Here is a 25,705-nt window from a genome sequence, read left to right as displayed (position 1 = left end):
GAGGCAGAACCGACGGGGTGGGGAGATGACACAAATTTGGGGCCTGCAGATTGAATCCAGGCTACAGATCTGTTTGATTTGGCTTATAGCATTAAAACGTTAACAGCAAAATTGATAATATTGAAAAAATTGGGAAAGTTCCCATAAAAATAAGATTTGTGGGCGTTCTTGACAGGTGGGGCAATCTGACCACCTGATGCTCACAGATGAAGGACAGTGGTCCCTTTTTGGCAGGGCTGGTGCTCTCCAGCTTTCCACAGCAGCCAGGTGACCTCTTTTTTCATTTTGCTAGACCCTGCAGGCATTTTATTTATGACCTCAGATTTAAGGTTTGGGAAGAGGAAGCAGAGTTTCATAGGAAACCAAGAATAAGTAGCCAGACAAGTGGTGTCAGTGGGCCTGGAGGTTGACAGTGACAAATGTCTCTGACAAGTCAGTCATGCACAGACAGGATGTGTCCTTTGGGTTTGGTCATCTTGAGGTGACTTTAGCAAAAACACTTAGTGTAACATTAGGGCAGATATTGTAGGAGAAGAAGGAAGGATGAGTGTAAAAAATGCTTTTAAGAAGCTGCATTGCAAAGAGGAATTTGGGTTGGGAGATTTTATTTTGTGTTGTTTTTTAATATGTGAGTGCTTTGAGCATGTCTATATAAGGATGTATGTGATATAAAATAGTACTGTCTTCATTATTCCTTGACTTACACTTTATAACTACAAGGAGTCCAGTCCTAGCTTTGGTTGTTTGGTAGATTATCCCACAAGAAAAAGGTTGTTCTTATCAAAAGCACCTGCTCCCAGGGTAAGTAGAATGGCGTGAGGTGCTTTATATGTGTATGAAGACGGCCCTGTGAACTTCAGATTTTACCAGCATTAAATGCAGTTTTGCTGTTCTAATATGTAAGCAGCAGTGCCTTCAGAGGGGAAATTCTGCATTTTAACAACAGCAAGTGAACTCAAGCAGTGCCCACGTGGTGATTTATTATCTGCATTTACTCGTGCCTTTGTAAGCTGTCCATTTCCTTTATTATAATTTGGCAGGTGGAATCTGTGTGATGATCTTATCAACCAGCATCACTTCTACTGCAGTCTGGGTTAGTGTGCTTTTATTGGTTTTGTGCCATATGCCAATTTTTCCACTTGCTGTTTTGTATTTGATATGTTATAACTTGATCCAATAACTTCGTGTATGAGTGTGTGTGTGTGTGTGTGTGTGTGTGTGTGTGTGTGTGTTAGAACTTACCTATCTTGTCTTTGATGTAAAACTCTTTTTATTGAGGAAAAAATGTATCTGCCTTCTGCAGTGGCTGATAAATAAGCTACTTTTGCTGTGATTTTTCTTTCCTCCCAGCAGTGCGGTTGGCAAGAGAGACTTAAGATTCGACATGGAATGGAAGTGGCCAGTAGCCAATCTATGTGATAAATGTAAACCAACTAACTGATTCATCAATCAATTCAACATGTAATTTTTAAGAAGCTCATATGTGTCATGTGAGGTTCAAGGCCCTGAGGGATACAGTGATGCATTAGACAAAAATTTCTGCTTTCATGGAGCTCACATCCAAGAGGGAAAACAAACTATAAGATAAAGAAACAAAGCATATGTCTCTGTGTATTTTAGGGAGTAACAAATGCTAAGGAGAAAAAATAAAGTATGGAAGGGGGCTAGGAGTTTCATCGAGGGATATTTTAGATAGGGTAACCAAGGAAGGTGTCATCGAGAAGCTGTCATTTGAGTAAAGACCTGAAAGACGTGAGGAAGAAGCCATGCAATCACCTGGAGACAGAGTGTTCTAGGCACAGAGATCAGCCAGTGCAAAGGCCCTGAGGCAGGAGTGTGCCTCACTTGGCATAATTAAGGACCATTACAGAGACCAGTATGGGAACGAAAGAGAGTGAGAGGAGTAGGAGATGAAATCAGATAAGTCAAGAGGGGGAGGGGAGATTCTACTCTGAGTAAGATGGAAGCCACTGCTGGGTTGAACACAGGAACAATGTGAAGTGACTTACATTTTAACAGGATCTCCAGCTAAGGCATAACTTTTTGTGCCATGGATGCCTTTGAGAGTCTGGGGAAGCCTATGGGCCACTTTTCAAAATAGCATTTTTGAATGCAAAAAAAAAAAAAAAAAAAAGAAGAAAGAGAGAAAAGCCACAGGATATAAAAGAATCCAATTGTAGGGAAATACAGTTATCAAAATATTAAAACCAATTTTATGGCTTAGCAATATATATTCTTTATTAACTCATTAAAGATAATTTAGCCATTTCAGATCACTGCAGTTCCTGGTGCACTGCTCTACCCGGTGGCAGCCTCTAATTTTTCAGATGTTCTACAACAGTGATAGCTCTAAGAGGTTTTTCGTTGTTGTTGGCTTATTCTACTCCTATTCTATTCTATTCTATTCTATTCTATTCTATTCTATTCTATTCTATTCTATTCTATTCTAATTTTTATTTCTCTGACTGGTTCCTTATGACTGAATAGTTCGGGAGACCAGGAGTGTGGTCCTTTTGTTTCAGCAGATTCTCTGTGCGGCCACATGCAAACCATTCTCCTTCCATAGAGACATCTCTTACCTGGTAACTCCCAGCTCACAAAGGTGCAGATGGTACAGGCAGAGTTCTCCATATTCTAAGAAGAAGGAATGTATTTAAATATGCTCAGGAAATTCCCTGGCAGTCCAGTGGTTAGGACTCCAAACTTCCCATTGCAGGGGGCCCAGGTTCAATCTTTGGTCAGTGAACTAAGATCCCACCACAAGCCACTAGGTGTGGCACAAATAAACAAACAAACCTAGGTCATAAGGCTGCATCCTGAACAAACTCACCCATTTTCGGTTCTCTGTACCTACCACAAACTTTTTAGCCCCCAGGTCTTTGCACATGTTATTTCCTCTGCTTGGAGAACAGCCTTATGCTCCCCTGTCTCCTTTACTTTTTCATATCTGACCCGACTCTCAGGGCTCAGCTCTGATACACCTGGTCATGTAGTTGTCCCTGCTTCCGTATCCTGGGGGAGCCCCTTATGTCCTCTGAACCGCAGCACCTTCTCGGTACCTCCCCTCATGTTCACATTCTGCCTTGGGTTACAGTTGTTTATTGACCTATTTATCCTCCTCCAAGCTCTTCTAAGCTCTTGTAAGCTCTGAGGGCAACAGCCATGTTGTGTTTTGTTCTCTGTAGTTCCCAGGAAAGGGTCTGCCCTAAAGCAGACTGGAATGAACCACAGAATCCTATGATTCTCTACAAGTGACGCAAGAGGACGTCGGCAGAGGGTTCTCTCTCAGCCAGATCTGTAAGTTCACTTAATGTCTACTCCACTCCCTCTCCTCCCTTCCCAAATACTCACCAATGTTGCTTTTTTAACATAACTATTTTCATAAGTGTTTTGTAATGCTTACAAAGAAATGTGTACACTATTGGAGACACAGAGTAGAAGGAAAAAAATCACCCAAATGCCATCATCCAGAGAGAATGCATTTAACATTTGGGTGCATATTCTTACAGATTTTTTTCATTTTATAAACTCAGACATCACTTATAAAGATCAGATCATGACACTATTGTATTATAATTATTTTCTTCTTTTACTTAGCATATTGTGACTCCCTTTTCATGACTTTATGGGCAGTGGAGCACAGTGGATAAGAGAAGAGCTTTAGTGCATTATTGTTTGAATTCAGACCATGAAACTATCACTTAAGAGCTGTTGACCCTGGGGAGTTAGTTAACTTCTCTATTTACCAGTTTCTGCATCTGTAAAATGAATCTAATAAAAATACTATTCGTAAGAGCGTTGCGAGGATCAAACGGGTTCAGGTGTGCAAACACTTAGAGTGGGGCCCGGCTCAGTGTGCAGAGCTGATACTATCACATCGGCCTTTTTAATGGCCGCAGAGTCTTCCATTGCATGGCTACCTCCTGATCTATGTAACCATTCCTCTACTGATGGACTTTTAGGTTGCCTCTGACTTTTCTCTCTTGTGAATATTTAATGATGCAGTGAACATCCTTGTGTCGACATCTTTGGACACGTGTCTGATTTATTTCTTCAGGATGCTTTCCAAAATGTGAAACTGTGGGCTTCTGTAACACACATTACTAGTGTCCTCCAGAAGGTTTCCTTTAACTGATTGACATCGCTAGTACCATTGCGTTGTAAGGTTTTCTCCCCCGCACCCCCCAGAACTGTTGGCTTTCCGTTGCTCGTTTTATCACTATGTTAGTGTAGATGTGTGATGCATCAGCCATGGAAAACATAGGGACAGACAAGCTCAAGCATAGAGCCGGAAGCCCCCAGGTGGGCTGATTTGCCTGTTTCCTGGCTGTAGGCTGAGCCCTTGCTTTTGGTCAGCCACGAAGCTGGGGGACTCCTGCAAGGTGGAGGGAGCCCGAGTGTTCCTTCCCGGGGCCAGTGGAATGATGTCAGTCCCGGAGGACCAGGCGAGGGTCAGTGGCTGTGTGGTTTTGCTTTTTCTTATGAGATGCTCACACTTCCACGGGGATTTCCTCGCCTTCCTTTCTGAGAATTGTCTTTCAGGTGACACAGCAGCAGCCTGCTGCCTCCCGCTGCTCCCCAGGGGAGGTTGTCTAGGAACAGAACCTGAGGAGAGGACAGTGGTGTTTAGTCCCCCGTGCTTCCAGCACTGGGGATTTCTGGAGATGGTATTGCGTTCACTTATTCCGGCTGGCCAAGGGAAATATAATTTATATTAACCTTGCAAATATTATGCAGAGGCCTTGCTTTAGAAGGCACTTACTTGTTTGCTCTCTGAAGACCAGAACTCCTATCAACTTGTTTTTAATTCCTGAATATGTTAGACCCTGGGAAGTTTTCATTTTCTTCTTGGGGCAAAGCAAAATAAAGGAAAAAAAGCATTGTTAATCCAAGGATTTTTTTCATGTAACTTAAGGTACTTCTTGAAATTTGATAGTTTGGAAAAACTAAGTTGTTTGGAGATATTCTTAGTAATCTACTTTCTGAATCAACTAGACAGTGTTGTATTACTCTGGTTGCTTTGGATTATAGGATTTAAATACAAGTATAATTTTGCTGGCACATTAAATTCCATTATGGTGGCCTGATTGGGATATTTTAATTTTATTTCAGCAAAACTCTGGACCACAATTCTCATTAGTGAAGCAAGGTAGCAGTAGGATGAGATGTCACCCTTTCTTATTGTTCATATTATTTTATTATTCTTAGATTTTACTGAAAATTGGTCTGTGGATGAAGAATAGGGGCAAGACTACAAAACTGATATATATTTGCATTTTTTCCTGGAATATCAATGAGTGTCTGCAAGATTGGCAGATTTGGTTCGGAGTGGGTGTGGCCGGAGCACCACGCCCCTCAGGAAATAGGCCACATCTTTGAAACTGTATTAGAGCACGGGCCCTGGGGGTCATTCTGGCACCAAAAATGTTTGCAAACATAGGACAGACTCTCAGAGAAAATCACTAGCCTTTACTCCTGACTCAAGTGGTGTGAAGCATGCTTTGACTTTCAACAAAAGCTTAACCTTGGTTTTATCTTCCCTCATTTGCAAAGTTTTCCTTGTCTGACACCAGAAGTACCGTCACTGAATTCTAAAAGAATAAGTGTTTTGGGGCCATTTCCCCAGCCCCTGGCAGCAGATGAAGTATTAATACAATCTGTCGTTCTGACCTTTCTGAACTTCCAGCTCCCAAGTAGGTGTCTGAGGTTTTTTCACTCCGCTTGTTGAGCAGTGGTTGCTCTTGAGGGGACATTTGGCAATATCTGGAGACGTTTTGGTTGTCACACCATGGGGGCTGGGAGGAGGTGTACTGCAGGCATCTAGTAGGTAGAGGTCAGGGGTGCTGCTAAACATGGTTCAGTGCATAGGACAGCCTCCAGGAAAAAGAATTACCTGGCCTCAGAATGTCAATAGTGCTGAGGCCAAGAACCCTTGCTGTAGAAGTCTGCAAGGGTAGGACGTCTCCAGGGAAGCTGGCTCGTTGCCAGGAGGGTGCTCCAAAGTGTCATTTACCTGGTAACCTTATCACAGGTCGGGGTCAGCTCTCTCTCAGACTGGCAGCTTCAGAAACTCACTTTCAGGTGTCCCAGAGCTGATTAAACTCTAGGAGGTTGGCTCGAATGGAAACCTCCAGGAAGCTGAGTAAATAAACTCCTTTTTGACTTATTGAGTTCCACTGATGAATAGAACTGGTAGACAGAGTGGACACTTATGTTGGCTGCATAGCTTATATGCTCCGTGTTGGCAAGGAACCTGGGAAGTGAAATCACCAGCAGGTGCCTCAGGGAGCCTGCAGTCAGAACAAGAGGAGATTTGGGGTATCTAATGATACCTGAGACTCTGAGGTCTGAACACACAAAACTCCACTCGAGATGTATGACATCAGTGTTAGAGATGCTGCGTCTTCAGGATAAGACTCTTCTTTAGAAGGTGCTGGAATGGGTCTTGGCAACCAATTTTGATCATTTACACTTCTCCCGCTTCCATAGATGACCCACTGCCTTTCATTATCCATATTGATTCTTTTAATTAGTTTACTCTTTAGTCTTGGTGGCTTGGGGGAGAGGAATTGGTTCAATAAAAACACGTCAAGCATCACTGTGTAACAGGGATGATTAATGTGAAGATTGATATTGGGACACTGTCCCTAACTGGAGGCTTCTTGGTCTAGTGGGTGGCACTGGGGTGACAGCATTTCAGAAGAATGTGAGCAGGGCCATGACAGGTGCTCTCAGGATTCTCTGCAAGTACAGAGGATGCAGACCTAGGCTGCAATGTCACTTGGAGTGTCTGCTTTGAGCTCTCAGGCACTGGTTTTAAAGTTTAATTTTGGAAGAGCACCCTTATTCCTGTGATTCTGAGTTCCGGGAGAAGGATGGAGGGCATTGTTATCTGTCTGCTTGTCCATTTGATTTTCCTTGTTCCGTTCCAAGATTGGATGTCAGAGCTCAGGATGGTGAAAGAGTGTGATATGCCGCTTAATCTTTACCTTTTCCCTCTCAGTATTGGAGGTGGTCATCTTGCGCATGTTTGAAGGCTGTAATCAACCCACCAGGAAATACAGCCAGGCTCGAGGGGAGTCCATCGGTGCCGCAGAGGGTCTCTCTTTGTCCTGTGAAGGGAGGAGTTCTGCAGAGGCCAGCAGTACTTGAGTGAGCTTGATGTGTTTTCCCAAGATCCTGCTGAATCACTCAGCAAAGTCGGAAACCTGCTTAAGTGCTAAATCACAAATGATCCTGTCTTTTTTTGAACAATTGCACACTGAGAGGGACAGTAGGAACGTGGAGAAACGGAACCATTTGGTGGGATTGTCAAGCAGGAAGGAGAGCGTGTTGGATGTATACATTTTTCTTCCCCCCAGACCTGCTGGTTTAGGCCACATTCTGCCTCCTCTCCCAATCCTTCCTGAACCTTATCCAACAGCTAAAAGAGGATCTTGATTTTCTACACTAATTGAAGTCAGGCAGACCTACCTGAGTTTGAATCCTGTCTCTGGCACTCATCAGGTGTGGAGCTTTGGGCAAACACCATCTCTGAGCCCAACTGTCCCACCTATAAAATGGGAATATCAGCACTCAGGAAGCCTCCTAGTGTGTTGTAGGGACTCAGAAAATGCTAGTTACCATTTTATGTGGGGAGGTTACACCTAGTGTGTGAATGTCCTAAGCAGGGGGTAAATTGACAGAAATTCACATAGAGAGGCATTGACTGGTTTTACATGTTTTCCCAAAGTCCAGTTTTGGGGACAGAAATCACGGTGATGGGAAATGAGGGAAGGCACAAGAATTCTGAGTTTTGGGGGAAAGAGAGAGAAAAAGATAGCCTGGGAGGTTATCCATGCATCGATGCCCACTGGGCATAAGTTTCTGTAAAAAGGATATACCTGGCTAACCTCACAGTCTGTCCCTGGGTCAGCCCTGTCCTTCTGGGTGACGAGCCAGTGCCCAGCAGTGCTGGGGTTTCTTAGAAGTGCTGACTAGCCTAAGGGCTTTGCCAATTTTTTTCTTCAGTAATTCATATAGTCACATCAAAAGCTGTTTGCAGTTAATTAATTATCTCCTAGCCAGATTAATCTTACCTTCCTTTAAAACGTGCTACATTTGGAAAGGCATCTGGTAGGGAAAAGAAGCCTGTATATGCGTGCTGCAACCTTTTAAAAAGGCACAACATTTCTGCATTTCAAGCGGAACGCAAATATCTGAGGCTAACCCTTTGAGGTTAGGGAGGCTGGGGTGGGGGGGTGGGAGCAGGATGTTAGCTCTTGAAATGATTTCATTTATCCTTGTGGAGGTTTCTCTACCTCTTTTGCCAAGTGTCCCATCTCAGAAGTTCAGTTTGGGTAGTGCTGCATTTTTTTCTGGATCCTTCCCCATTATCATCTCTATTCGAGGTAGAACTTCCCTGCAGGGTTGCGCTGGCCATTGTTGGGATTGACTTGGAAACCAGTCCTGCTTCGCTCCCTCTCCATTGCCCCCTGGTTGTTGGTAGGACACCTCCGCTTGTTTGTTATTTGGTTTGGGGCCTGTGGGCTCCTGGGGTGGGGAGAGGGCAGGCCCTGCATCTTGTTTGTAATCCCAATGCCGAGGATAATGCTGGGCAGAGCTTCAACGCTAATGAAAGTTTGTAATGACTGACATAGCTGGAGGCACTTCTTTCACTTCTTTCTGATGGTTAGAATCAATCTTTTCTTCTTTCTTATCCCCTCCTCCCCTTTGAACCTAACACTGATTGGAAAACATGAAAATCAATGGATAGGTATTTAGATACTAGTATAAATCTATGGGAATACACCACCATGAGGCAAAGCTTACCTCGTTGGGAATTCAAGTGTTTTTTGGTTTGGTTTGGTTGTTTTTTTGTTTTTGTTTCCTTTAATTTGTTCAGAAAGAAAAATCAAAATTCGTCCTTTTATGTATCTTGATACAAACAACTCTCCCCCCATACATCACATATGCACACACATGAATCAGCTAGAGAACTTTGATCTAGCATCTGTAGTCATTTCTGATCTGTGAAATATGACAATGGCCAAATGAAGCAAAATTGAATTTGGCCAGCCTTTGAAACCTATTGATTTCAAGTTAGAGCTGCGGTGTTCATTCTATTAGGGCAGTCACACTCAGAACTTGGTCTCTAATACGGATTAAAGGTACTGGTTTAGAGGTTTATAAGTATATCCTTGATGAATTAGCTAGGGAAATAATGCGCCTAGAAGAAGCTGTGGGGGAGGTGAGTGACTGCAGTCCTAGTTCTAGTGCCTCATTTTATCTTTGGATAGTTTCTTGGCCTTTGGGTCAGTGGAGATGCCCCAGGTGTCCCCTGCAGTCAAGATATGAAAGTCCTGAAGCCAGAAAGCGGTTGTGAATCATTTCGTGATATCTCCCTAGCTGAGTGTCCAGTGGGAGTGACAGGTCCCCGAGAGTTAGATGGGGCTCTAAGATATGGGTCTAATCAGTAAAACACCTAGAGCATTGAGTCTGAGATGTAACTTCTTGGATGTGTTTTCTCCTTGGACTTACAACTTGACTGATACTTTCTTCTGCAGGTGAGAGTGATTTCCCAGCGATTGCTTTGGCCCGTACAACCAGAGAACCGGATTCTTCTCTTCTTTTTTGGCCAATAAATGCCTCTGTGCACCACACTTTCTAGTGAGGGAAGAAGAGTGGAGCTTCTTGGATGACGATGGACATTCCACAGGGCAGGATGAAGGCAGAGTGTGTGACATCAACACCACAAGGGTAAGAGTGCCTCTCTGATGTTTCCTCTGACACCATTACTTATCAAAGGAAGGGGAGAACGAACCTAGTGACAGCAATGAGGGTTAAACATCGGGGAGATTCTTCTGCTTGTAAATCCACTGGGCAGTTGGGGCAGATGGCTTAGAGAGAAAGGGAGAGTGCCAGCCTGGAAGGAGTGGGCTGTGGTTGTGCTGGGGACACAGCAGGTCACCTTTGGAAGATCCTGTCGTCCGCGTCGCCCACCCCCCTTTTGTTGCTTGTGGTTCAGACTTGAAGGAGTGACATTACTGTCATGACAAGGTTCCATTTGTGTCCATTTGAGTCAGTCTGGCTTGAAGTGCCGTGGAGGGAGCTGGGGTTGGTAAGACTCTCGCTCAGGTCACAGACTGAGGGCTTATTGGCAGTGCCTGGCCTGGATGCACATTTTTGTTTGTGCCACATAATACTGAAAACTTATTGGATCAACTCTAATTAAAGTTGAGATATCCCACGTAAAAATCAGGATTTCTGGATTTTCTGGGAACACTGTAAGATACACCTAGACTGGCTCTCTGCTCCCACAAAGGGCTCTGGTGCTGAGTAGCCTTTGCTGCTTAGACAAGCATGGGTGGTTCACCGCAGTCCCAACCTGCCCACTTCATTTGTAACTTCCTTGTTTGGCCACTGGAAGCATTTCATTTCACCATACCTGATCTAGGTCCTTCTGCTAGCTCTTTCACAAATGATAGTCTTTGTTAATTCTTCCAGAAAAAAGTGAGTGTCTTTCACTAGACGGTGGGCAGCAATTAGCACAGCTCTGAGGCTCTGGAGATGACAAGGCATGGTCCTCTCCATGGAAGAGGTTGGAGTCTAGTGACAGCAATGGTTAGACTTGTGGAGGATAGAGAACTATAAAAAAACAAACAAACCCAAAACATTATAATCTCCTGTGATAGGGGCGCAAATAAAAATGCACCTGGGGACTTCCCTGGTGGTGCAGTGGTAAAGAATCTGCCTGCCAATGCAGGGGACATGGGTTCGATCCCAGTTCCAGGAAGATCCCACATCCTGCAGAGCAACTAAGCCCGTGCACCACAACTATTGAGGCTGTCTTCTAGAGCCCGTGAGCCACAACTATTGAGCCCATGTGCCGCGACTACTGAAGCCTGCTCGCCTAGAGCCTGTGCTCTGCAACAAGAGAAGCCATCGCAATGAGAAGCCCATGCACTGTAACGAAGAGTAACCCCTGCTCTCTGCAACTAGAGAAAGCCTGCATGCAGCAACGAAGACCCAACACAGCCAATAAATAAATCAATTAATTTAAAAAATGCACCTGAAGGGCTGTGAGAGGAGGCGAGCAGAGCTGGAAAGTGGGGGAGCAGGTGAACTATTAATTTGGCGTTGGCATTCACATTTGCCAGAACTCCCTCTGCTGGACACCAGGACATCACTCTGACAGATGTTTGTATGTGGGTCCCTCCAGGTAACATGACACAATGGAGATGTGACGAGGTAGCAACCACAGAGTTAAGGCTCCCCTCTTGTGGCAAAGTCCACATCTTTCCTGTTTCTGGTTGAAAATCTTTCACTTGTGGTTCTTTGCTTCATACTCATAGGACAGATCTGGCTTTTTGGCTCTGGAATCAGCCTTCTGAGCAGCCTTCCTGCTCGGAGATGAGCTGTGTGGATTGCAGGGATCGCTGGAGTTTCCAGAGGGGATCAGGCAAACTAAATAGAGTCCAGAGGGAATAAGTACCACTCTAATGTGACCATCTCAGGTAGAGGGGGCAAGAGAGGGAAAGGAGTAAGTAGGGGCAGAAAGGGGGAGGTAGGGGTACTGGTACCTTAATCTCTTATTTTTGGACTAAGGTTTTACATGTATCTTATACTTCGTGTTTTCAAAAGACTTTTGCATTTGTTATTGTATCATCAAGGTGTGTACATCAGCTTTTATAGATCAAGAATCTCCCACCCAAGATCATGTATCTGGGTGGGGGGAGGTGGCAGCTCAAGCACAAGTTTTCAGAGTCTTAATCTTATTCTCTTTTCTTTAGTTGCTTCTGATAGTTCAGCACAGATAAGGGGACCTGGTGGGTTCATTTCTTTCTGTTCAACATTTAAAAGTCGGATTTAGGCTGTGAATGTTATGAATTAGGGTGACCTGGGACCTATGCCATTTGTGTGCTGTTAGCTGCGCTTATTGCTGTCAGAACATGTCAGATGTGGAACAGACCAGAAGGGAGTGTCCTTGCTGTTTCCTTGGCCAGTGGGAATCACACTTGATATCCATGCTTCCTTACTGGGCTGGGAAGGACCATGTGGAACACTACTGGGGGGACTGGCTACATGTAGGAGCTCAGGATGCCCAGAAAAATGCTGATCCTGGAAACAAAGACGTATCCAGAAGCTCTTTGAAGTTTTGTGTGTCCTGCACTCTGGCTCTGGACATGTCCTCCTAGATGTCTCATAAACAGCTATTTCTTTCTCAGGATTGTGCTATTTTATTTATTTATTTGTTTTTAATAAATTTATTTACTTATTGGCTGTGTTGGGTCTTTGTTGCTACGCGTGGGCTTTCTCTAGTTACAGAGAGAGGGGGCTACTCTTCCTTGTAGTTCGTGGGCTTCTCATTGTGGTGGCTTCTCTTCTTTTGGAGCATGGGCTCTAGGCACGCAGGTTTCGGTAGTTGTGGCACATGGGCTCAATAGTTGTGGCTTGCGGGCTCTAGAGCGTAGGCTCAATAGTTGTAGCACAGAGGCTTAGTTGCTCTACAGCATGTGGGATCTTCCCAGACCAGGGATTGAACCCATGTCCCCTACATTGGTAGGCGGATTCTACCACTGTGCCACCAGGAAAGCCCCAGGATTGTGCTATTTTAGCTGCTGTAAAAGCACTCTGATTCACAGAGGACAGAATCAAGGACCACTAACATCTCCATTTCCAAATCCACATTCAGGGTGGACCATGCAATACCCTTGACACTTCATTATAGTCTCTGCTCCTCTGTGGCCCAACATTGACTTCTGATTTTATTTTTCTTACATGTTATTCACTCCAGTGCACAAGGAGCTTGCTGTAGGAGAAGATCATCACCGGGGAAGGTTCCTGGTGAGAGGATGCTCAATACTTGGGTGTGGTTTGAATTTAGATTTTCAAGCCTGTTTACATTTGTTTAGTTTTATTTGGAAGATGCTCACATAGCGTGGCCAGAAATACAATTTAGCATTACCTACCCTCTTTTTAAAAATTAATTAATTAATTTATTTATTTATGTATTTATTGGCTGTGTTGGGTCTTTGTTGCTGCACATGGGCTTTTTCTAGTTATGGCGAGCGGGGGCTACTCTTCATTGTGATGCGCGGGCTCCTCATTGTGGTGGCTTCTCCTGTTACAGAGCACAGGCTCTAGGTGCATGGGCTTCTGTAGTTGTGGCACACGGGCTCAATAGTTTGGCTCACAGGCTCTAGAGCGCAGGCTCAATAGTTGTGGCGCACGGGCTTAGTTGCTCCACGGCATGTGGGATCTTCCTGGGGCAGGGCTTGAACCCATGTGCCCTGCATTGGCAGGCGGATTCTTAACTACTGTGGCACCTAGGAAGTCCCTGACCTACCCTTTTTAAAAACATAAATGATTTTTCTTTTTAATTTAATAGAATGAAATGCAGCTTTTTCAGAAGAATGTCCCAAAAAGATGGCAGTATTAATGCAGTTAATACCTCTATTTTTTTTTTATTTTATGATAGGACTAAAGTAGATTTTGGACAAGTGGGAAGGAAAAGAGAATCAAGGTTTTTGTTTACTTTTATGGAACTGATTTTGAAAAAGTGGCTCTGTCCAGTAAAGCGTGTACATGTGGCTCATATTTGTTTTGCCTTTGTTACTTTTCTGAGCAAATCAAGTGCATTATCAAAGCCACTCATGCACATGTGTGCGTGTATATGTGTCCCCCTTGAAAAGACATGGCTTTGAGAGCATTTTAAAAGTGATTCTGAAAGCATGAAGCAAAGAGAACAGTAAGGGGTTAACGGCTTTGAGAAGGCTTTATGGGTGGCATTCGGAGAGAAGTGGATCAATGTGGTTTTTCTTTTAAGCTGCCAGAGAATATGTTGGATTTTTGACATCTTTTTCTTTCTGTTACAAACACCAAGAGACACAAGGCGGCCAAATATAGTATACGGTGTTCTCACCATGAGTGATTTGGGTTGATAGCAGGCAGGAGGACTGATACAACAAACCAAAGCTCTTCTTGAGGAAGAGACTGAAAATAGCACTTGATTTTTCTACCTTGTGGCCAAATGCCTTTGGTACCCACAGGTGTGCCTGATTTGAGACCAAGTGTGTCCTTGGCACTCTAGTACCAATCTCCTACCAAAGAATATAGCATTCATTAATGAGGGTGACTGATAAAATATGTAAAATTGAAGATCAACCAGTCCCTCCTCCCTCCCACTTAAAAAAAAAATTAAGTGCTCATATTTGAGGCATGGAGGAAAGAGTTTGCCCTATAAAAGCTGTATAATGTTGGCCAAACCCCGAGCCTCAGATTTCCGTGTCTGCAACATGGGGTATGAGATCTACCCCTTAGGACTGTGGGAGAATGAAATGAAATGATGCATTCATTCAGTGACACGTACTTGTTGCTTACACTGAGGTACTGCGTGAGTTGCTGGGAATTAAAAGGTGTACAGTAATGTATACGAGAGCATTTACCACAGTGCATGGCTCAAAAAGGTGCTTAGTAAATTTTTCTTAAAACTTTTTTGATGGAGAATTTTAACATGTACAGAGAGAGAATAATGCATTAACTTCCCCTGTACCCATCACTCAGCTGCAACAATTGTCATAATTATTAATTCATGGCCGTCTTGTATGATCAGTGACTCCTCCCTGTCCCCCTAACTTCACACCAATGGATTATCTTGAAATGAATCCTAAATGTGGTGTAATTTTATCCATAAAATCTTAGTATATGTTTCCAAAAGATAAAGATTCTTTTTGAGAGCATAATTACAATACCATTAGCACATTGAAAAATTGGCAATTATTACTTTGTTATCAAGTGTCTAGCATTCAGATGTCCCTGATTTTTACATGTATTTTTAAAAGCATTAGGCTAGCTCAAGTCAGTATCCATATGAAGCCACACGCTGGATTTATTTACTATGTCATGTATTTGATCCATGTCATTCGTCCTGTATAATTTCCCATACTCTGGTTTTTGCTGATTGTATCCCTATAGTGTATTTGAACGTGTCCCTCTGAAATCTCTATTTTTTTCCAGCTGGTAGATCTAAAGGCTAGATCAAATTCAGGTCTGCTTTTTTTTTTGGCTGGAATAATCCAGGATTGTGTATGTATTTCCATCAGGAGGTACATTCTGTTTTGTTGTCTCTTTGTTATACCAGGCTTGATCAGTGGGTTCAGGTACTGTTCCTCTGATCTACCAGTTATGAAGCTCCCCATCAGCTTTTTATCTGGGTTTCAGCAACCATTTACAATCACTGCCCAGATCCATTATTTCATTATGAGTTGCAAAATGGTGAGATTTTAATTCTTTCATTGTTTTCCAAAATGGCTACGCAGAATGCTCAGGGGTTCCAGTTTCTCCACATCCTCACGAATGCTTACTGTAACGTAATACTGTACTTGTATTATTATTGCTTTTTGATAATGACCATCTTAGTAATGTGAAGTGGTAATTCACTGTGATTTTGATTTGTATTTTCCTAATGACTGATGGTTTTGAGAATCTTTTCATGTACTTTTTGTTCATTTGTATATCTTTGGAGAAACGTCTATAAAATCCTTTGCCCATTTGTCTTTTTACTGTTGCGTTGTAAGAGTTTTTTTTTTTAATCTATTCTGAATACTGGATGCCTATCAGATATATGATTTACAAATATTTTCTCCTATTTTGTGGGCAGTTTTGCTAAAATTTCCCAACTCCCCGTCGTAAGATTCCCTTTCATTTTGTATTCCCAGTCTGTGAAAGTGTTTGTTTCACCATATACTTGATAATAGAGTATGTAGCCCAATTTTTGAATTTTTTTTCCATTTTGTATTAGATATGATACTGCACCGTAAGTTTAATGTGCATTTATCTTACTATGAGCTAGGTAGAACATTTTTTTTTTCTTGTTTCAAGACTCATTTGCATTTTTTCTGTGAACTCTCTGTTCATATCTGGTCCATGTTTCTATATTGTTCTCTTTTTCTTCTCTGTCTAAAGCTCTTTATAGGTCAGGTATATTAACTGTTTGTGATATAAGTAGCATTTATGTTTTTCCCGTATTCTCTTTTTAACATTGCTTATGGCATGTTTTTCCATACCAAAATTTTACTTTTATGTAATCAAACATTTTTTGGTTATTTTCTCTATATTTTTAGTCATAATTAGAGAGGTTTTTTTTAATCACTTATAAAGGAATTGACCCATATTTTTATTTATAGTGTGTGCATAGTTCTGTATATATATATATACACACACACACAGAGTTCACACTGAGTGTGGGTGTATATGTATATAATATATATCCAGTTATATGTACATTTACATATAATGTCATATATAAAATATATATTATATATAAATATATATTAAATATATATAGATATACCTTTGATGCAGCAAGTATTTTCTGAATGGGAGTAAATGATGGCTGTTAAATAATGCTTGCCTGCATATAGGAATCTTGTAAATAATGATGTTCAGTATCTGCTTTCCTTCCACCACTTTGGATGTGCGAGCCACACGCAGTAGAGCAGAGGGGTTGGCATCAGGAGCCCTGGCTTGGGTTTTGCTCTAACCCTTAATAGCTACATGATACCCACTCATCCCTTTTTTTTTTAAAGCTCTTTATTGGAATATAATTGCTTTACGCTGTTGTGCCAGTTTTTGATGTACAACAAAGTGAATCAGCTGTATTTATACATATATCCCCATATCCCCTCCCTCCCACGAACCTTGCTACAGTCTGTAAAGGTGGGGTCTTCTTTTTCCCTGCCCTCCATAAACTGCTATGGGCCAGACACAGTCAAAGAAATCAATGCTGTACTCTGGCCACCATAATGTAGAGAATCTTATCTTGCCCTGTGAACTGAAGCATTTGATCTGATCCAGAGATGCTTTCCTTTTTCTCTCTTCTGAAAGCCCCATAACAAGAGCCCCCTGGTTTTATGATGTGTGTTGCTTTTGTGATCAGACGCTGTGGAATGAGTGGACCTCAGAACAGGCTCTCTTTTACTGGCGCACAGTGAATGCAAAGCAAGGAGGACAGAAAAGCAGACAGATATTGTAGTTGATAACAATGTTCTTTGGAGCAGTGACTGTGAGACAGTTGGGAAAGGGAGGGCACACACTCTGATTAGGAGACTGACGTAAACAGGTAGTATCATGAAGGCAGACAGTGACTTTCTACCATTGTGGGTTTCCAGGAGAGCCAAGGAGATAAAAAATAACCCACCAGGTGATAATGTCCTTTAAAGCCTTAATGCCAGCTTAGCTAAAACTAGTTCCTTGGAACTATTTTACTACTCTCCTTGCCATGAGCATAAGCCTGCTTTCAGAGATCTGAGGTTCCATAAAAATTTGGACCAAGCCTTGAGCTCTGATTTAGGCCCTTCAAAGACGATCTCTAACTAAAAATAGAAAGCAGAGGCAGAAAAAAATCAAGTCTTTTAAAAAAGTCAGCAAATCTATGAAGTGTTTTGCCATGTCAGGCTATGGTGTCTGGTTTCATGGGAACACGTTCGGAGATGGTGTGTCCAGAACAAATGGCCATGTGTTCTTTATGATGGTAGGCTTCCTCCTAGGGTGGATGGCAGAGGGTTGTGTTTTCAGGCTGCATCCTCTGGAGTGTCCTTTTCAGAGGAGGAATCTCCTGTCTAGCCGACAGCTTTGTCTTTCTATAAGCACAAGGGCAGGAAATTCCTACTTGACCTTCATGTTTCCTCTAATGATATCACCCACTTGTGCAGAGTGGAAAACACATCCTCCTTTTGACTTTCCTCTTCCCTATCTTTTCCTTCCAATCAATCACCAAGTCCTATCGATTCCACTTTAAATAAACCTTTTGAATTGGTCACGTCCTCTTTATGCACGCTACTGCTGTATGAGTTTGGGTCCTCTCACCTGTTCTATTGAAGCCTTACCTTCTTGGCCCCAGCCATTCCCACCAGCAGCCTTCCCTCCTGCTGTCAGTGGGGTCTTTCAAAATTACAGTCACCAATACAGCCGTGTCCACTTATTGATTAAGATGATTTAGTGGTCTTACCTACAAGATCAAATCCAGACTCCTTAGTTTGATACACACGTCTCTTTACAGTCTGGTTTCTGCTCACCTTTTGATGCCCAATGTTGGGAATGTCCTTTTCCTTCTTTTCTCAGCTCTGTTTAAACCTCTAATATTTGACCTGAATAGAACTGTTGTTATGAAGTTTCTCCAGACAGAGGTTGTTGTTCTTTTCTCAGTAATCCCAAAGATGCTTGACTCACTTCTATTATAACACTTCTTACATTGGGTTATTGGATTTTAATAAGGAAAAAAAAAAAAAGGAACGGGTTGGGGGTGTGTGTAGTGGAAATAGCATAGGCTTTGGGGTTAATCTAATGTGGGTTTAAATCGTGGCTTTACCCTTTGCTTATCTTGTGACCTTGGACTCAACTTCTCTGAGAATCTATTTTTCTATACATCTACCCTATAGTAGTGGAAGGATGAAATCACATAATATATACAAAACATTTACTGGTACTCGGTTGGAACTCAGTATATGACAGTTTCCTACCTTTCTTTTATCTGCATCATTGGCTCTGAGAAGGCATCATTATATTGGATGATGGTCAAAATCTATTATTTTCTCTCTGAGAAACGGTCCTGGTACATCTTGGTTAGCGTCAAGACTAAAACAGCCTATATGTGCTGGGCCAGTATAGACTTGGATATCATAGTTTGGGAGACTCTTTGTGAAGGGAGGGAGGAGGTGGCAGAGGAGCTGGGTTGCATCAGGAAACTGATAGTGCAATTAACTTAAAAAGGTTTCCCCAAGTCAGTTTCTTCCCTTGTGGTTGTACCTGAAACCCCATCCCATGAAATGTAACTGTATCTTTAAGATACTTAAGACAGGGAGGTAATTATATCCTCTTGATTATCCACATCCAAAAGTAGGGAATAGGGCTTTCTCTAAAAACAGTGAAACATTGGAGCATAAGAGGAAGCCTACATTTTTTGTAAGAGCTGAGCTGAGCCCCCAGTGATGTGTGAGTTGTGGTCGAGGTGCAGAGCAGAGAAGAGAGCAGTTCCTGAGGGTGCACAGCCAAACGTGAGGGTCCAGGAGAGATGAGCTACAAGCCGGGCAGCAAATAGCCTGTCACATCTGAATTGAGCATTTCTAAATGAGGAATTTCTCGTGGTTGAGAATGGAGATGCTTGTATTGTGTAAGTGATCCCAAATGCATTGCTTCTGGGAGAGTGGGAGGTAATTTTGTATGCCCAAAAAATAAGGAAATAGGAATTGGTGTTCATAAAAATTATATGGCAGTCTTTTCTCCAAAAAAAAAAAAAAAAGCACATATAAACCCATTTTTAAAAAACCAAACCCTGCAAACCTGCTTTGTGTTGATTTTCTTCTAGTCAAAATAGGATAGTGTATTCTTTTTTATTCCATTTTTTGTTTTGCCTTTAATGTAGCCCATCATCCTGGAAAGGGCAGATTAAAAATAAGCTTGGCACGGCTGCAGGGGACAGGGCTAATGCCGTCTTGTGTTCCTTCCAGGCCCAGCGTAAACTCCCTCGTCTCGCTTCCCAGCCAGCTCTCCGCCGCCTGTATCCACCATGGTGTTTGGTGAGTTTTTCCATCGCCCTGGACAAGACGAGGAACTTGTCAACTTGAACGTGGGGGGCTTTAAGCAGTCCGTCGACCAGAGCACCCTCCTGCGCTTTCCTCACACCCGACTCGGGAAGCTGCTCAGCTGCCACTCGGAAGAGGCCATCCTGGAACTGTGTGATGACTACAGCGTGGCCGATAAGGAGTACTATTTTGATCGGAACCCCTCCCTGTTCAGATACGTTTTGAACTTTTATTACACGGGGAAGCTGCATGTCATGGAGGAGCTGTGCGTGTTCTCCTTCTGCCAGGAGATCGAGTACTGGGGCATCAATGAGCTCTTCCTCGATTCCTGCTGCAGTAATCGCTACCAGGAGCGCAAGGAGGAAAACCACGAGAAGGATTGGGACCAGAAAAGCAATGATGTGAGTACTGACTCCTCATTCGAAGAGTCGTCTCTGTTTGAGAAGGAGCTGGAGAGGTTTGACAAGCTGCGATTCGGCCAGCTCCGGAAGAAGATCTGGATTCGGATGGAAAACCCAGCCTACTGCCTGTCGGCCAAGCTCATTGCCATCTCCTCCCTCAGCGTGGTGCTGGCCTCCATCGTGGCCATGTGCGTGCACAGCATGTCCGAGTTCCAGAACGAGGACGGGGAGGTGGACGACCCCGTGCTGGAAGGCGTGGAGGTCGCGTGCATCGCTTGGTTCACTGTCGAGCTGGCCATCCGGCTGCTTGCTGCTCCCTGTCAAAAGAAATTCTGGAAAAACCCTCTGAACATAATCGACTTTGTCTCCATTATTCCCTTTTATGCCACGTTGGCTGTAGACACCAAGGAGGAAGAGAGTGAGGACATTGAGAACGTGGGCAAGGTGGTCCAGATCCTCAGGCTCATGAGGATTTTCCGCATCCTCAAGCTTGCCCGGCACTCAGTAGGACTTCGGTCTCTCGGTGCCACACTGAGGCATAGCTACCACGAGGTTGGGCTGCTCCTTCTCTTCCTATCGGTGGGCATTTCCATCTTTTCTGTGCTTATCTACTCTGTGGAGAAAGATGACCACACGTCCAGCCTCACCAGCATCCCTGTCTGTTGGTGGTGGGCCACCATCAGCATGACGACCGTGGGCTACGGAGACACCCACCCAGTCACCTTGGCCGGGAAGCTTATCGCCAGCACGTGCATCATCTGTGGCATCTTGGTGGTGGCTCTTCCCATCACCATTATCTTCAATAAGTTTTCCAAGTACTACCAGAAGCAAAAGGACATTGATGTGGACCAGTGTAGTGAGGACCCACCAGAGAAGTGTCATGAGCTCCCTTACTTTAACATTAGGGACATTTATGCCCAGCGGATGCACGCCTTCATCACCAGTCTCTCTTCTGTGGGCATCGTGGTGAGCGACCCCGATTCCACAGATGCTTCAAGCATCGAAGACAATGAGGATGTTTGTAACACGGCATCCTTGGAGAATTGCACAGCAAAATGAGCAGGGACGTTTGTGCCTGTATCTCATGCCCCTTCCCGATGTTAGGTTAACACAGCTTTATAAACCTCAATAGGTTCGTTAAAATCATTTAATTCTCAGGGTGTACTTTTCAGCCATAGTTGGACATTTCATTGCTCTGAAATGATAGAAACGTCTTTATTTTTCTCAGTGAGGCCAATTAAATGCCTTGCTCTGAAACTTATTTTTTACAAGAGAGAGTTGTGATATGATTTTTGGAAAAAAAAAAAAGGTAATTGGGTGGGATTTCTTGCTACGGCGTATGTATCATTTTGTGTTTATCATTTACTCACATTGAGCTAACTGTCAATTACTGACAAGTAGAATCAAAGGCCCAGCTGACTGAAGACTACATGCATGTAAGATCCACAAAATGAGACAATGCATGTCAATCCATGTTCACGCTCTAGACATGGACATTAGGAGCCTAATAAACTGCCTAATTCAGTATGGAGAATGTCTTGGTTGTATGTTTTTGTGTCAAGTAAGTATATTTCAGTACGTGCACAATCGGCTTGGGAGGGAAGTGCCCTTTTGGGCACATTAAGAACGTTTTCTGTGTGGTTTTGAATCTTGGATATACATCAACAGTGAGCTAGTTCTTTTGTTCAGTAGACCTGGGTGGTGGTTGGCAGGTGAGAGGATCGTGTTCGTGATGAAACCACACTGTCCACTTTAGGACGTACTCAAACTGGCATATGTGCAAGAAACATGTGCCCTTACAGATATGTTTCCAGTATGTATTTTCTAATTTCTACTTCTCAGATAACACCTCATCACCTGAAAATTATGCAGAGCAGAGTAAACTTACACGCTCACAGGCAGATACATTCAGTGAATGGAAGAAAGGAGAAATGCTGTACAAACACGCAGATGTGATTCACTATGGCCAGAGGAGTGAGACTTAAATCACCGAGCAAAGCTATGCCAGCAGCTGTGAAATGAGGCAACATTTAAAAATAGCCTGAGAGGCAGTCATGTCCACCTCCTATGTTTCTATCCCTCATAACGAGAAAAGACATACATACTCATTTCCAGAGCAGTGACAGCATTTCTATCCCATGCGGAGGGAATTTAGCTAAAAATCTTAATTTTGGAGATGTATGGCGACTCTAACTCATGCTGTCAGACTGGGTTCTTTCCATGAGATCTTCTGAATGGACGAGCCACATGGATTTATGATCCAACTTTTTAGGTTTGCAGATGCATTTTGTTGAAAGAAGGACATTCTCTGTGGGTTATCTGATGAAGGTAACTTTTTGAATCATCACTCCTTCTAATGTTTCTTTGACTTCTGAGATGGATACAACTGAACAGCATTTCTAGTTTCTTTTAAATCTGGAGGTTTATTACATGCATGTGTCATCCCCTGCCCATTTAAAGAAAATGTTTGTTTTCCTGCAAGTCCCTTTGATGTTGCCATACATATAGTTTTGAAGCATGGTAATAGAAATTGGAACCCAGTTTTATTTAAGATTTCCCAAATAGTAATAAAGTAACTGAATTCTGCTTATATAGTAATAGTAATAACAATAGTAGCGGTAATAACAGCAACAGCAATAATAATAATACGCTACTATGTAAGGGCTTTACCTAAATAATCTCATCTATTTCTTACAACATCCCTAGTAGCAAGGCTTTATTACTGTCTCCATTTAAAAATGAGGACACAAGGTCATAGGAAAAGTGGCTTAAGTTCGCACAGGGAGTAATAGAATTGGGTTTAGAACCCCGGAGCCAGATTCCAGAGCCTGTGCCTTGAACCCTGCACCGCATTGCCTCCTGCTCTGCTGGGTTCAGGAGTGGATTTAAGGATACATCAGGGCCATATTCATCTGAAGAGATAAAAAGCAACAAACTCTGTCAGATGTTGATTTTTCCAGTACGTGAGTGGAAAGGGGAAATGCTAGCTTAGGTACCTTCCCTCTTCTGACTCACAAAACAGGCACATTTGTTGGCAGAGCAGAGTTTTCTAGAAGCTGGGGCAGGCTCTGAGGATCCTTCCCTGACCCCGAGGGGTGGAAACAGTGGGAAATTTGTGGTTCTACAAGAATCCAGGAATGTCTCTCAGCTTGTGGGTCCTTAAGAAGAGCTTCCAAACCTGGATCCTTCTACTCTGAGGTCTTGCAAGGTCGCAGCTGTAAAGGACGTGTGTTCCTGCCTGTATGGCATGTTAATTCCTGGAGGAAGATTTCCAGAGGACTTAATAGCATGTGGAGTGAGTGGTGGAGAAGACTTCCCTCTGGGCTTGGCCAGCTGGAACTCTCTCCCCCAGAACCTCACCTCAGTCCCTGCCGTGCTGTTCAGTCAAAATTCGTGCTGCATCATTAAGCCTCTAGTGACAGAGCTGCAGTGCCTTCTGTGTCTATGCCTCTCTCAGCTTTCCTGTGATGCACACAGGTCACCTGGTGGTCATTCTCACATGGTGAGATGGGGGTCCTTCTTGCGGGAAGAGCTGAGTCAGTGGCTGAACCCCTGGTGCACAGGGATGCTGGTGGTGGAGTGGGCGCTGAGGGCAGAGCAGGAAGCCAGGCAACCCAACCTAGCCGGCATGGCCTCTATAGGAGTTGATCAGTCCCAGGCATCAGGGTCATTCATTCCAGTGCGACCAGGCCACCTGGCAGAGTTTTGTCTTTTAATTCTTTCAAACTCCTTGTCCCTACCCTATGACATACATGTGTCTACTATTCAGCTTCCACAAATATAGTTTCATAAGAAACTTATTTCATCTCTTCCTCGACTTACTTCCTTTCCTCCCCAGGTTATTTTGAAGCAACTGTTAGTCATATCATTGAATCCATAAGTATTTTAGTATGGTTAAAAGAATAGACTTTTTCTAAACACAATTGCAATGCCATTAGTAAAACTAAAAATTAACAAAACTAAAAATTAATTTCTCAATACTATCAATGATCCAATCTTAGAAGGTATTAAAGAGCTATTACTTTCCAGTTACCTGACATCTCCAAACACCTAGTTCAGGTAAGAATTTCTACAAATCATGCATTAAAGAGTCACAGGAAAGCAGGGAGCCTCAAGAAGTAATTGCAATGATTTCTGCTTAGACCTTCAAATTATCTGAGACACGTAACTATTTTCTCCAGATTTAAAAATCTCCAGAGGCTCAGAGAACACACCTTACAGCTTACATTTAACCTAAATGTTGTCAACAACAGTTTAAAGTTCATTTGTCCTTGTTCCACACTCCCTGAAGGTGGAACCAACTACAACTGCCCCTGAATAAGGAATGTCTGTATCCTTTGAGCTACTCAGTTTCTGTTCTGAGCTCTCTTTTGCTATGAAGAATCCCAGTTCTGAAAACAGAAAGTGCCACTGAGATGCAATGGCTTTGAAGATGGAAGAGAACACTGCACTTGGAGTCAAAATACCTTTTGTTTGCATCCAGATCTGCTTATTTCTTTCTGAATGGGCTTGGTGAAAAGCCAAAGTGAAAAGGTGAAAAGCCACTTCACCCTCTAAGCCTCAGTGTCTTAACGTATGAAAAGGTAACAACAAGATCATGGCTCTGAAGATGTAAAAATGCTTCATGCAAGTTCTACAAACACTGCATAGTAAGAAGCTATCATGAGGCCCTTTTATAAGAAAGAGAAGAAGCAACTACATGTGTGTCTAGATGGACTTTACTGCATCATTAAAAAAAATCAATGAACATGGTTCCTGAAGCTTTATTCAGCTTTATTTGAACACAGTTTTCTTTCCAAATGAATCCCGCCAGCTACCAACGTGAGTATACATTTTATTAAGAAGTTCCGTGGTGCTTTAAGGCCAGATGCATGAAGCAGACGCAGAGCTCTTTTTCCAGTAGCAATTATCTGATGAAATTGTGCCTTGTCTGCAGCAGGGGAACCAGATCTATTCCCATTGGAGTAGGGAGCACGTGCTGCGGTATTTATAAACTGTAGAAGATGTTCGTCAGCCTGCACAACACCTACATTCATCCCCGAGTGCTGGCAGGAAATAGCCTCATTGTTTCTGAAGAACTAATGATGGATTCATAAATTCCCTTAGCAAAGCTAGTGCTGCAAGGGATTCTCTCCATGGATGGCAATGACTCCAGCACGTGCATTTCTGATCGTGGACTGAATCGGGTGCAAGGTTCCAGGTCAGACACTTAGCCCATTCTTCCTGGGTCAGCCCCAACAGATTCCAGAAGCAAGGGAAGAGTCGTGGTGTACAGTCTTCACTGTCATGGAGAAGCTGGATCGTGGGAGGTCATCATACTCACAGTCCTCATCTTCATCCCTCCTGTTGCCCAACAAGAGAAAGCTTTCAGAGCCATCTCAGATATATTTCACTGCCATGCTGGAGGGTGGGATCTTCAAAGGACAGGATGTTTGAATCCTTTCCAGGTTCTCAAGGGGTTTGGCTGTGTTAGGATAGGGGCAAGCGTGGTTCACGCTTGCTATACCTTTTGCCTCCAGGCTGACCTGATGGCCTAGCTCATGGAAAGGAGCTGCAAGATCACAGCCATCAACACAGGCCCTCTTGTTCACAGCAATAGATTCAAGCCCTCTTCACTGGTCCCTTCCAGCTTCCAATGGATGTGGATGTGATCTGGCTTGTTCATCATCTGCCCTGCGTCTTGGCAAGCGATTTCTCTGTTCCTCACTTGGAGTTGCCCTCATCCCTCTTTGTCTCCTCATT

At 43.2% G+C, this 25,705-nt stretch overlaps 1 protein-coding gene across 1 annotated transcript in view; it reads left to right on the top strand.

Moving 5' to 3' along the window:
* Positions 1–21,473, top strand: part of KCNS3 (potassium voltage-gated channel modifier subfamily S member 3) — a 35,913-nt gene extending 14,440 nt beyond the window's left edge. The window contains exons 2-4 of the mRNA XM_057742413.1: positions 3,186–3,297; positions 9,546–9,738; positions 19,488–21,473. Coding sequence (XP_057598396.1) covers positions 19,547–21,022 — 1,476 coding nt within the window. The 5' untranslated portion in view covers positions 3,186–3,297; positions 9,546–9,738; positions 19,488–19,546 and the 3' untranslated portion in view covers positions 21,023–21,473. The remainder of the gene's footprint in view (positions 1–3,185; positions 3,298–9,545; positions 9,739–19,487) is intronic.
* Positions 21,474–25,705: the final 4,232 nt, after the last annotated feature.

This window comes from Hippopotamus amphibius, chromosome 7, assembly GCF_030028045.1.
Source record: "Hippopotamus amphibius kiboko isolate mHipAmp2 chromosome 7, mHipAmp2.hap2, whole genome shotgun sequence".
Taxonomy (NCBI): Eukaryota; Metazoa; Chordata; class Mammalia; order Artiodactyla; family Hippopotamidae; genus Hippopotamus; species Hippopotamus amphibius.
Note: the sequence above shows the minus strand (reverse complement) of the source record. Positions and strands in the feature narration are given on the sequence as shown.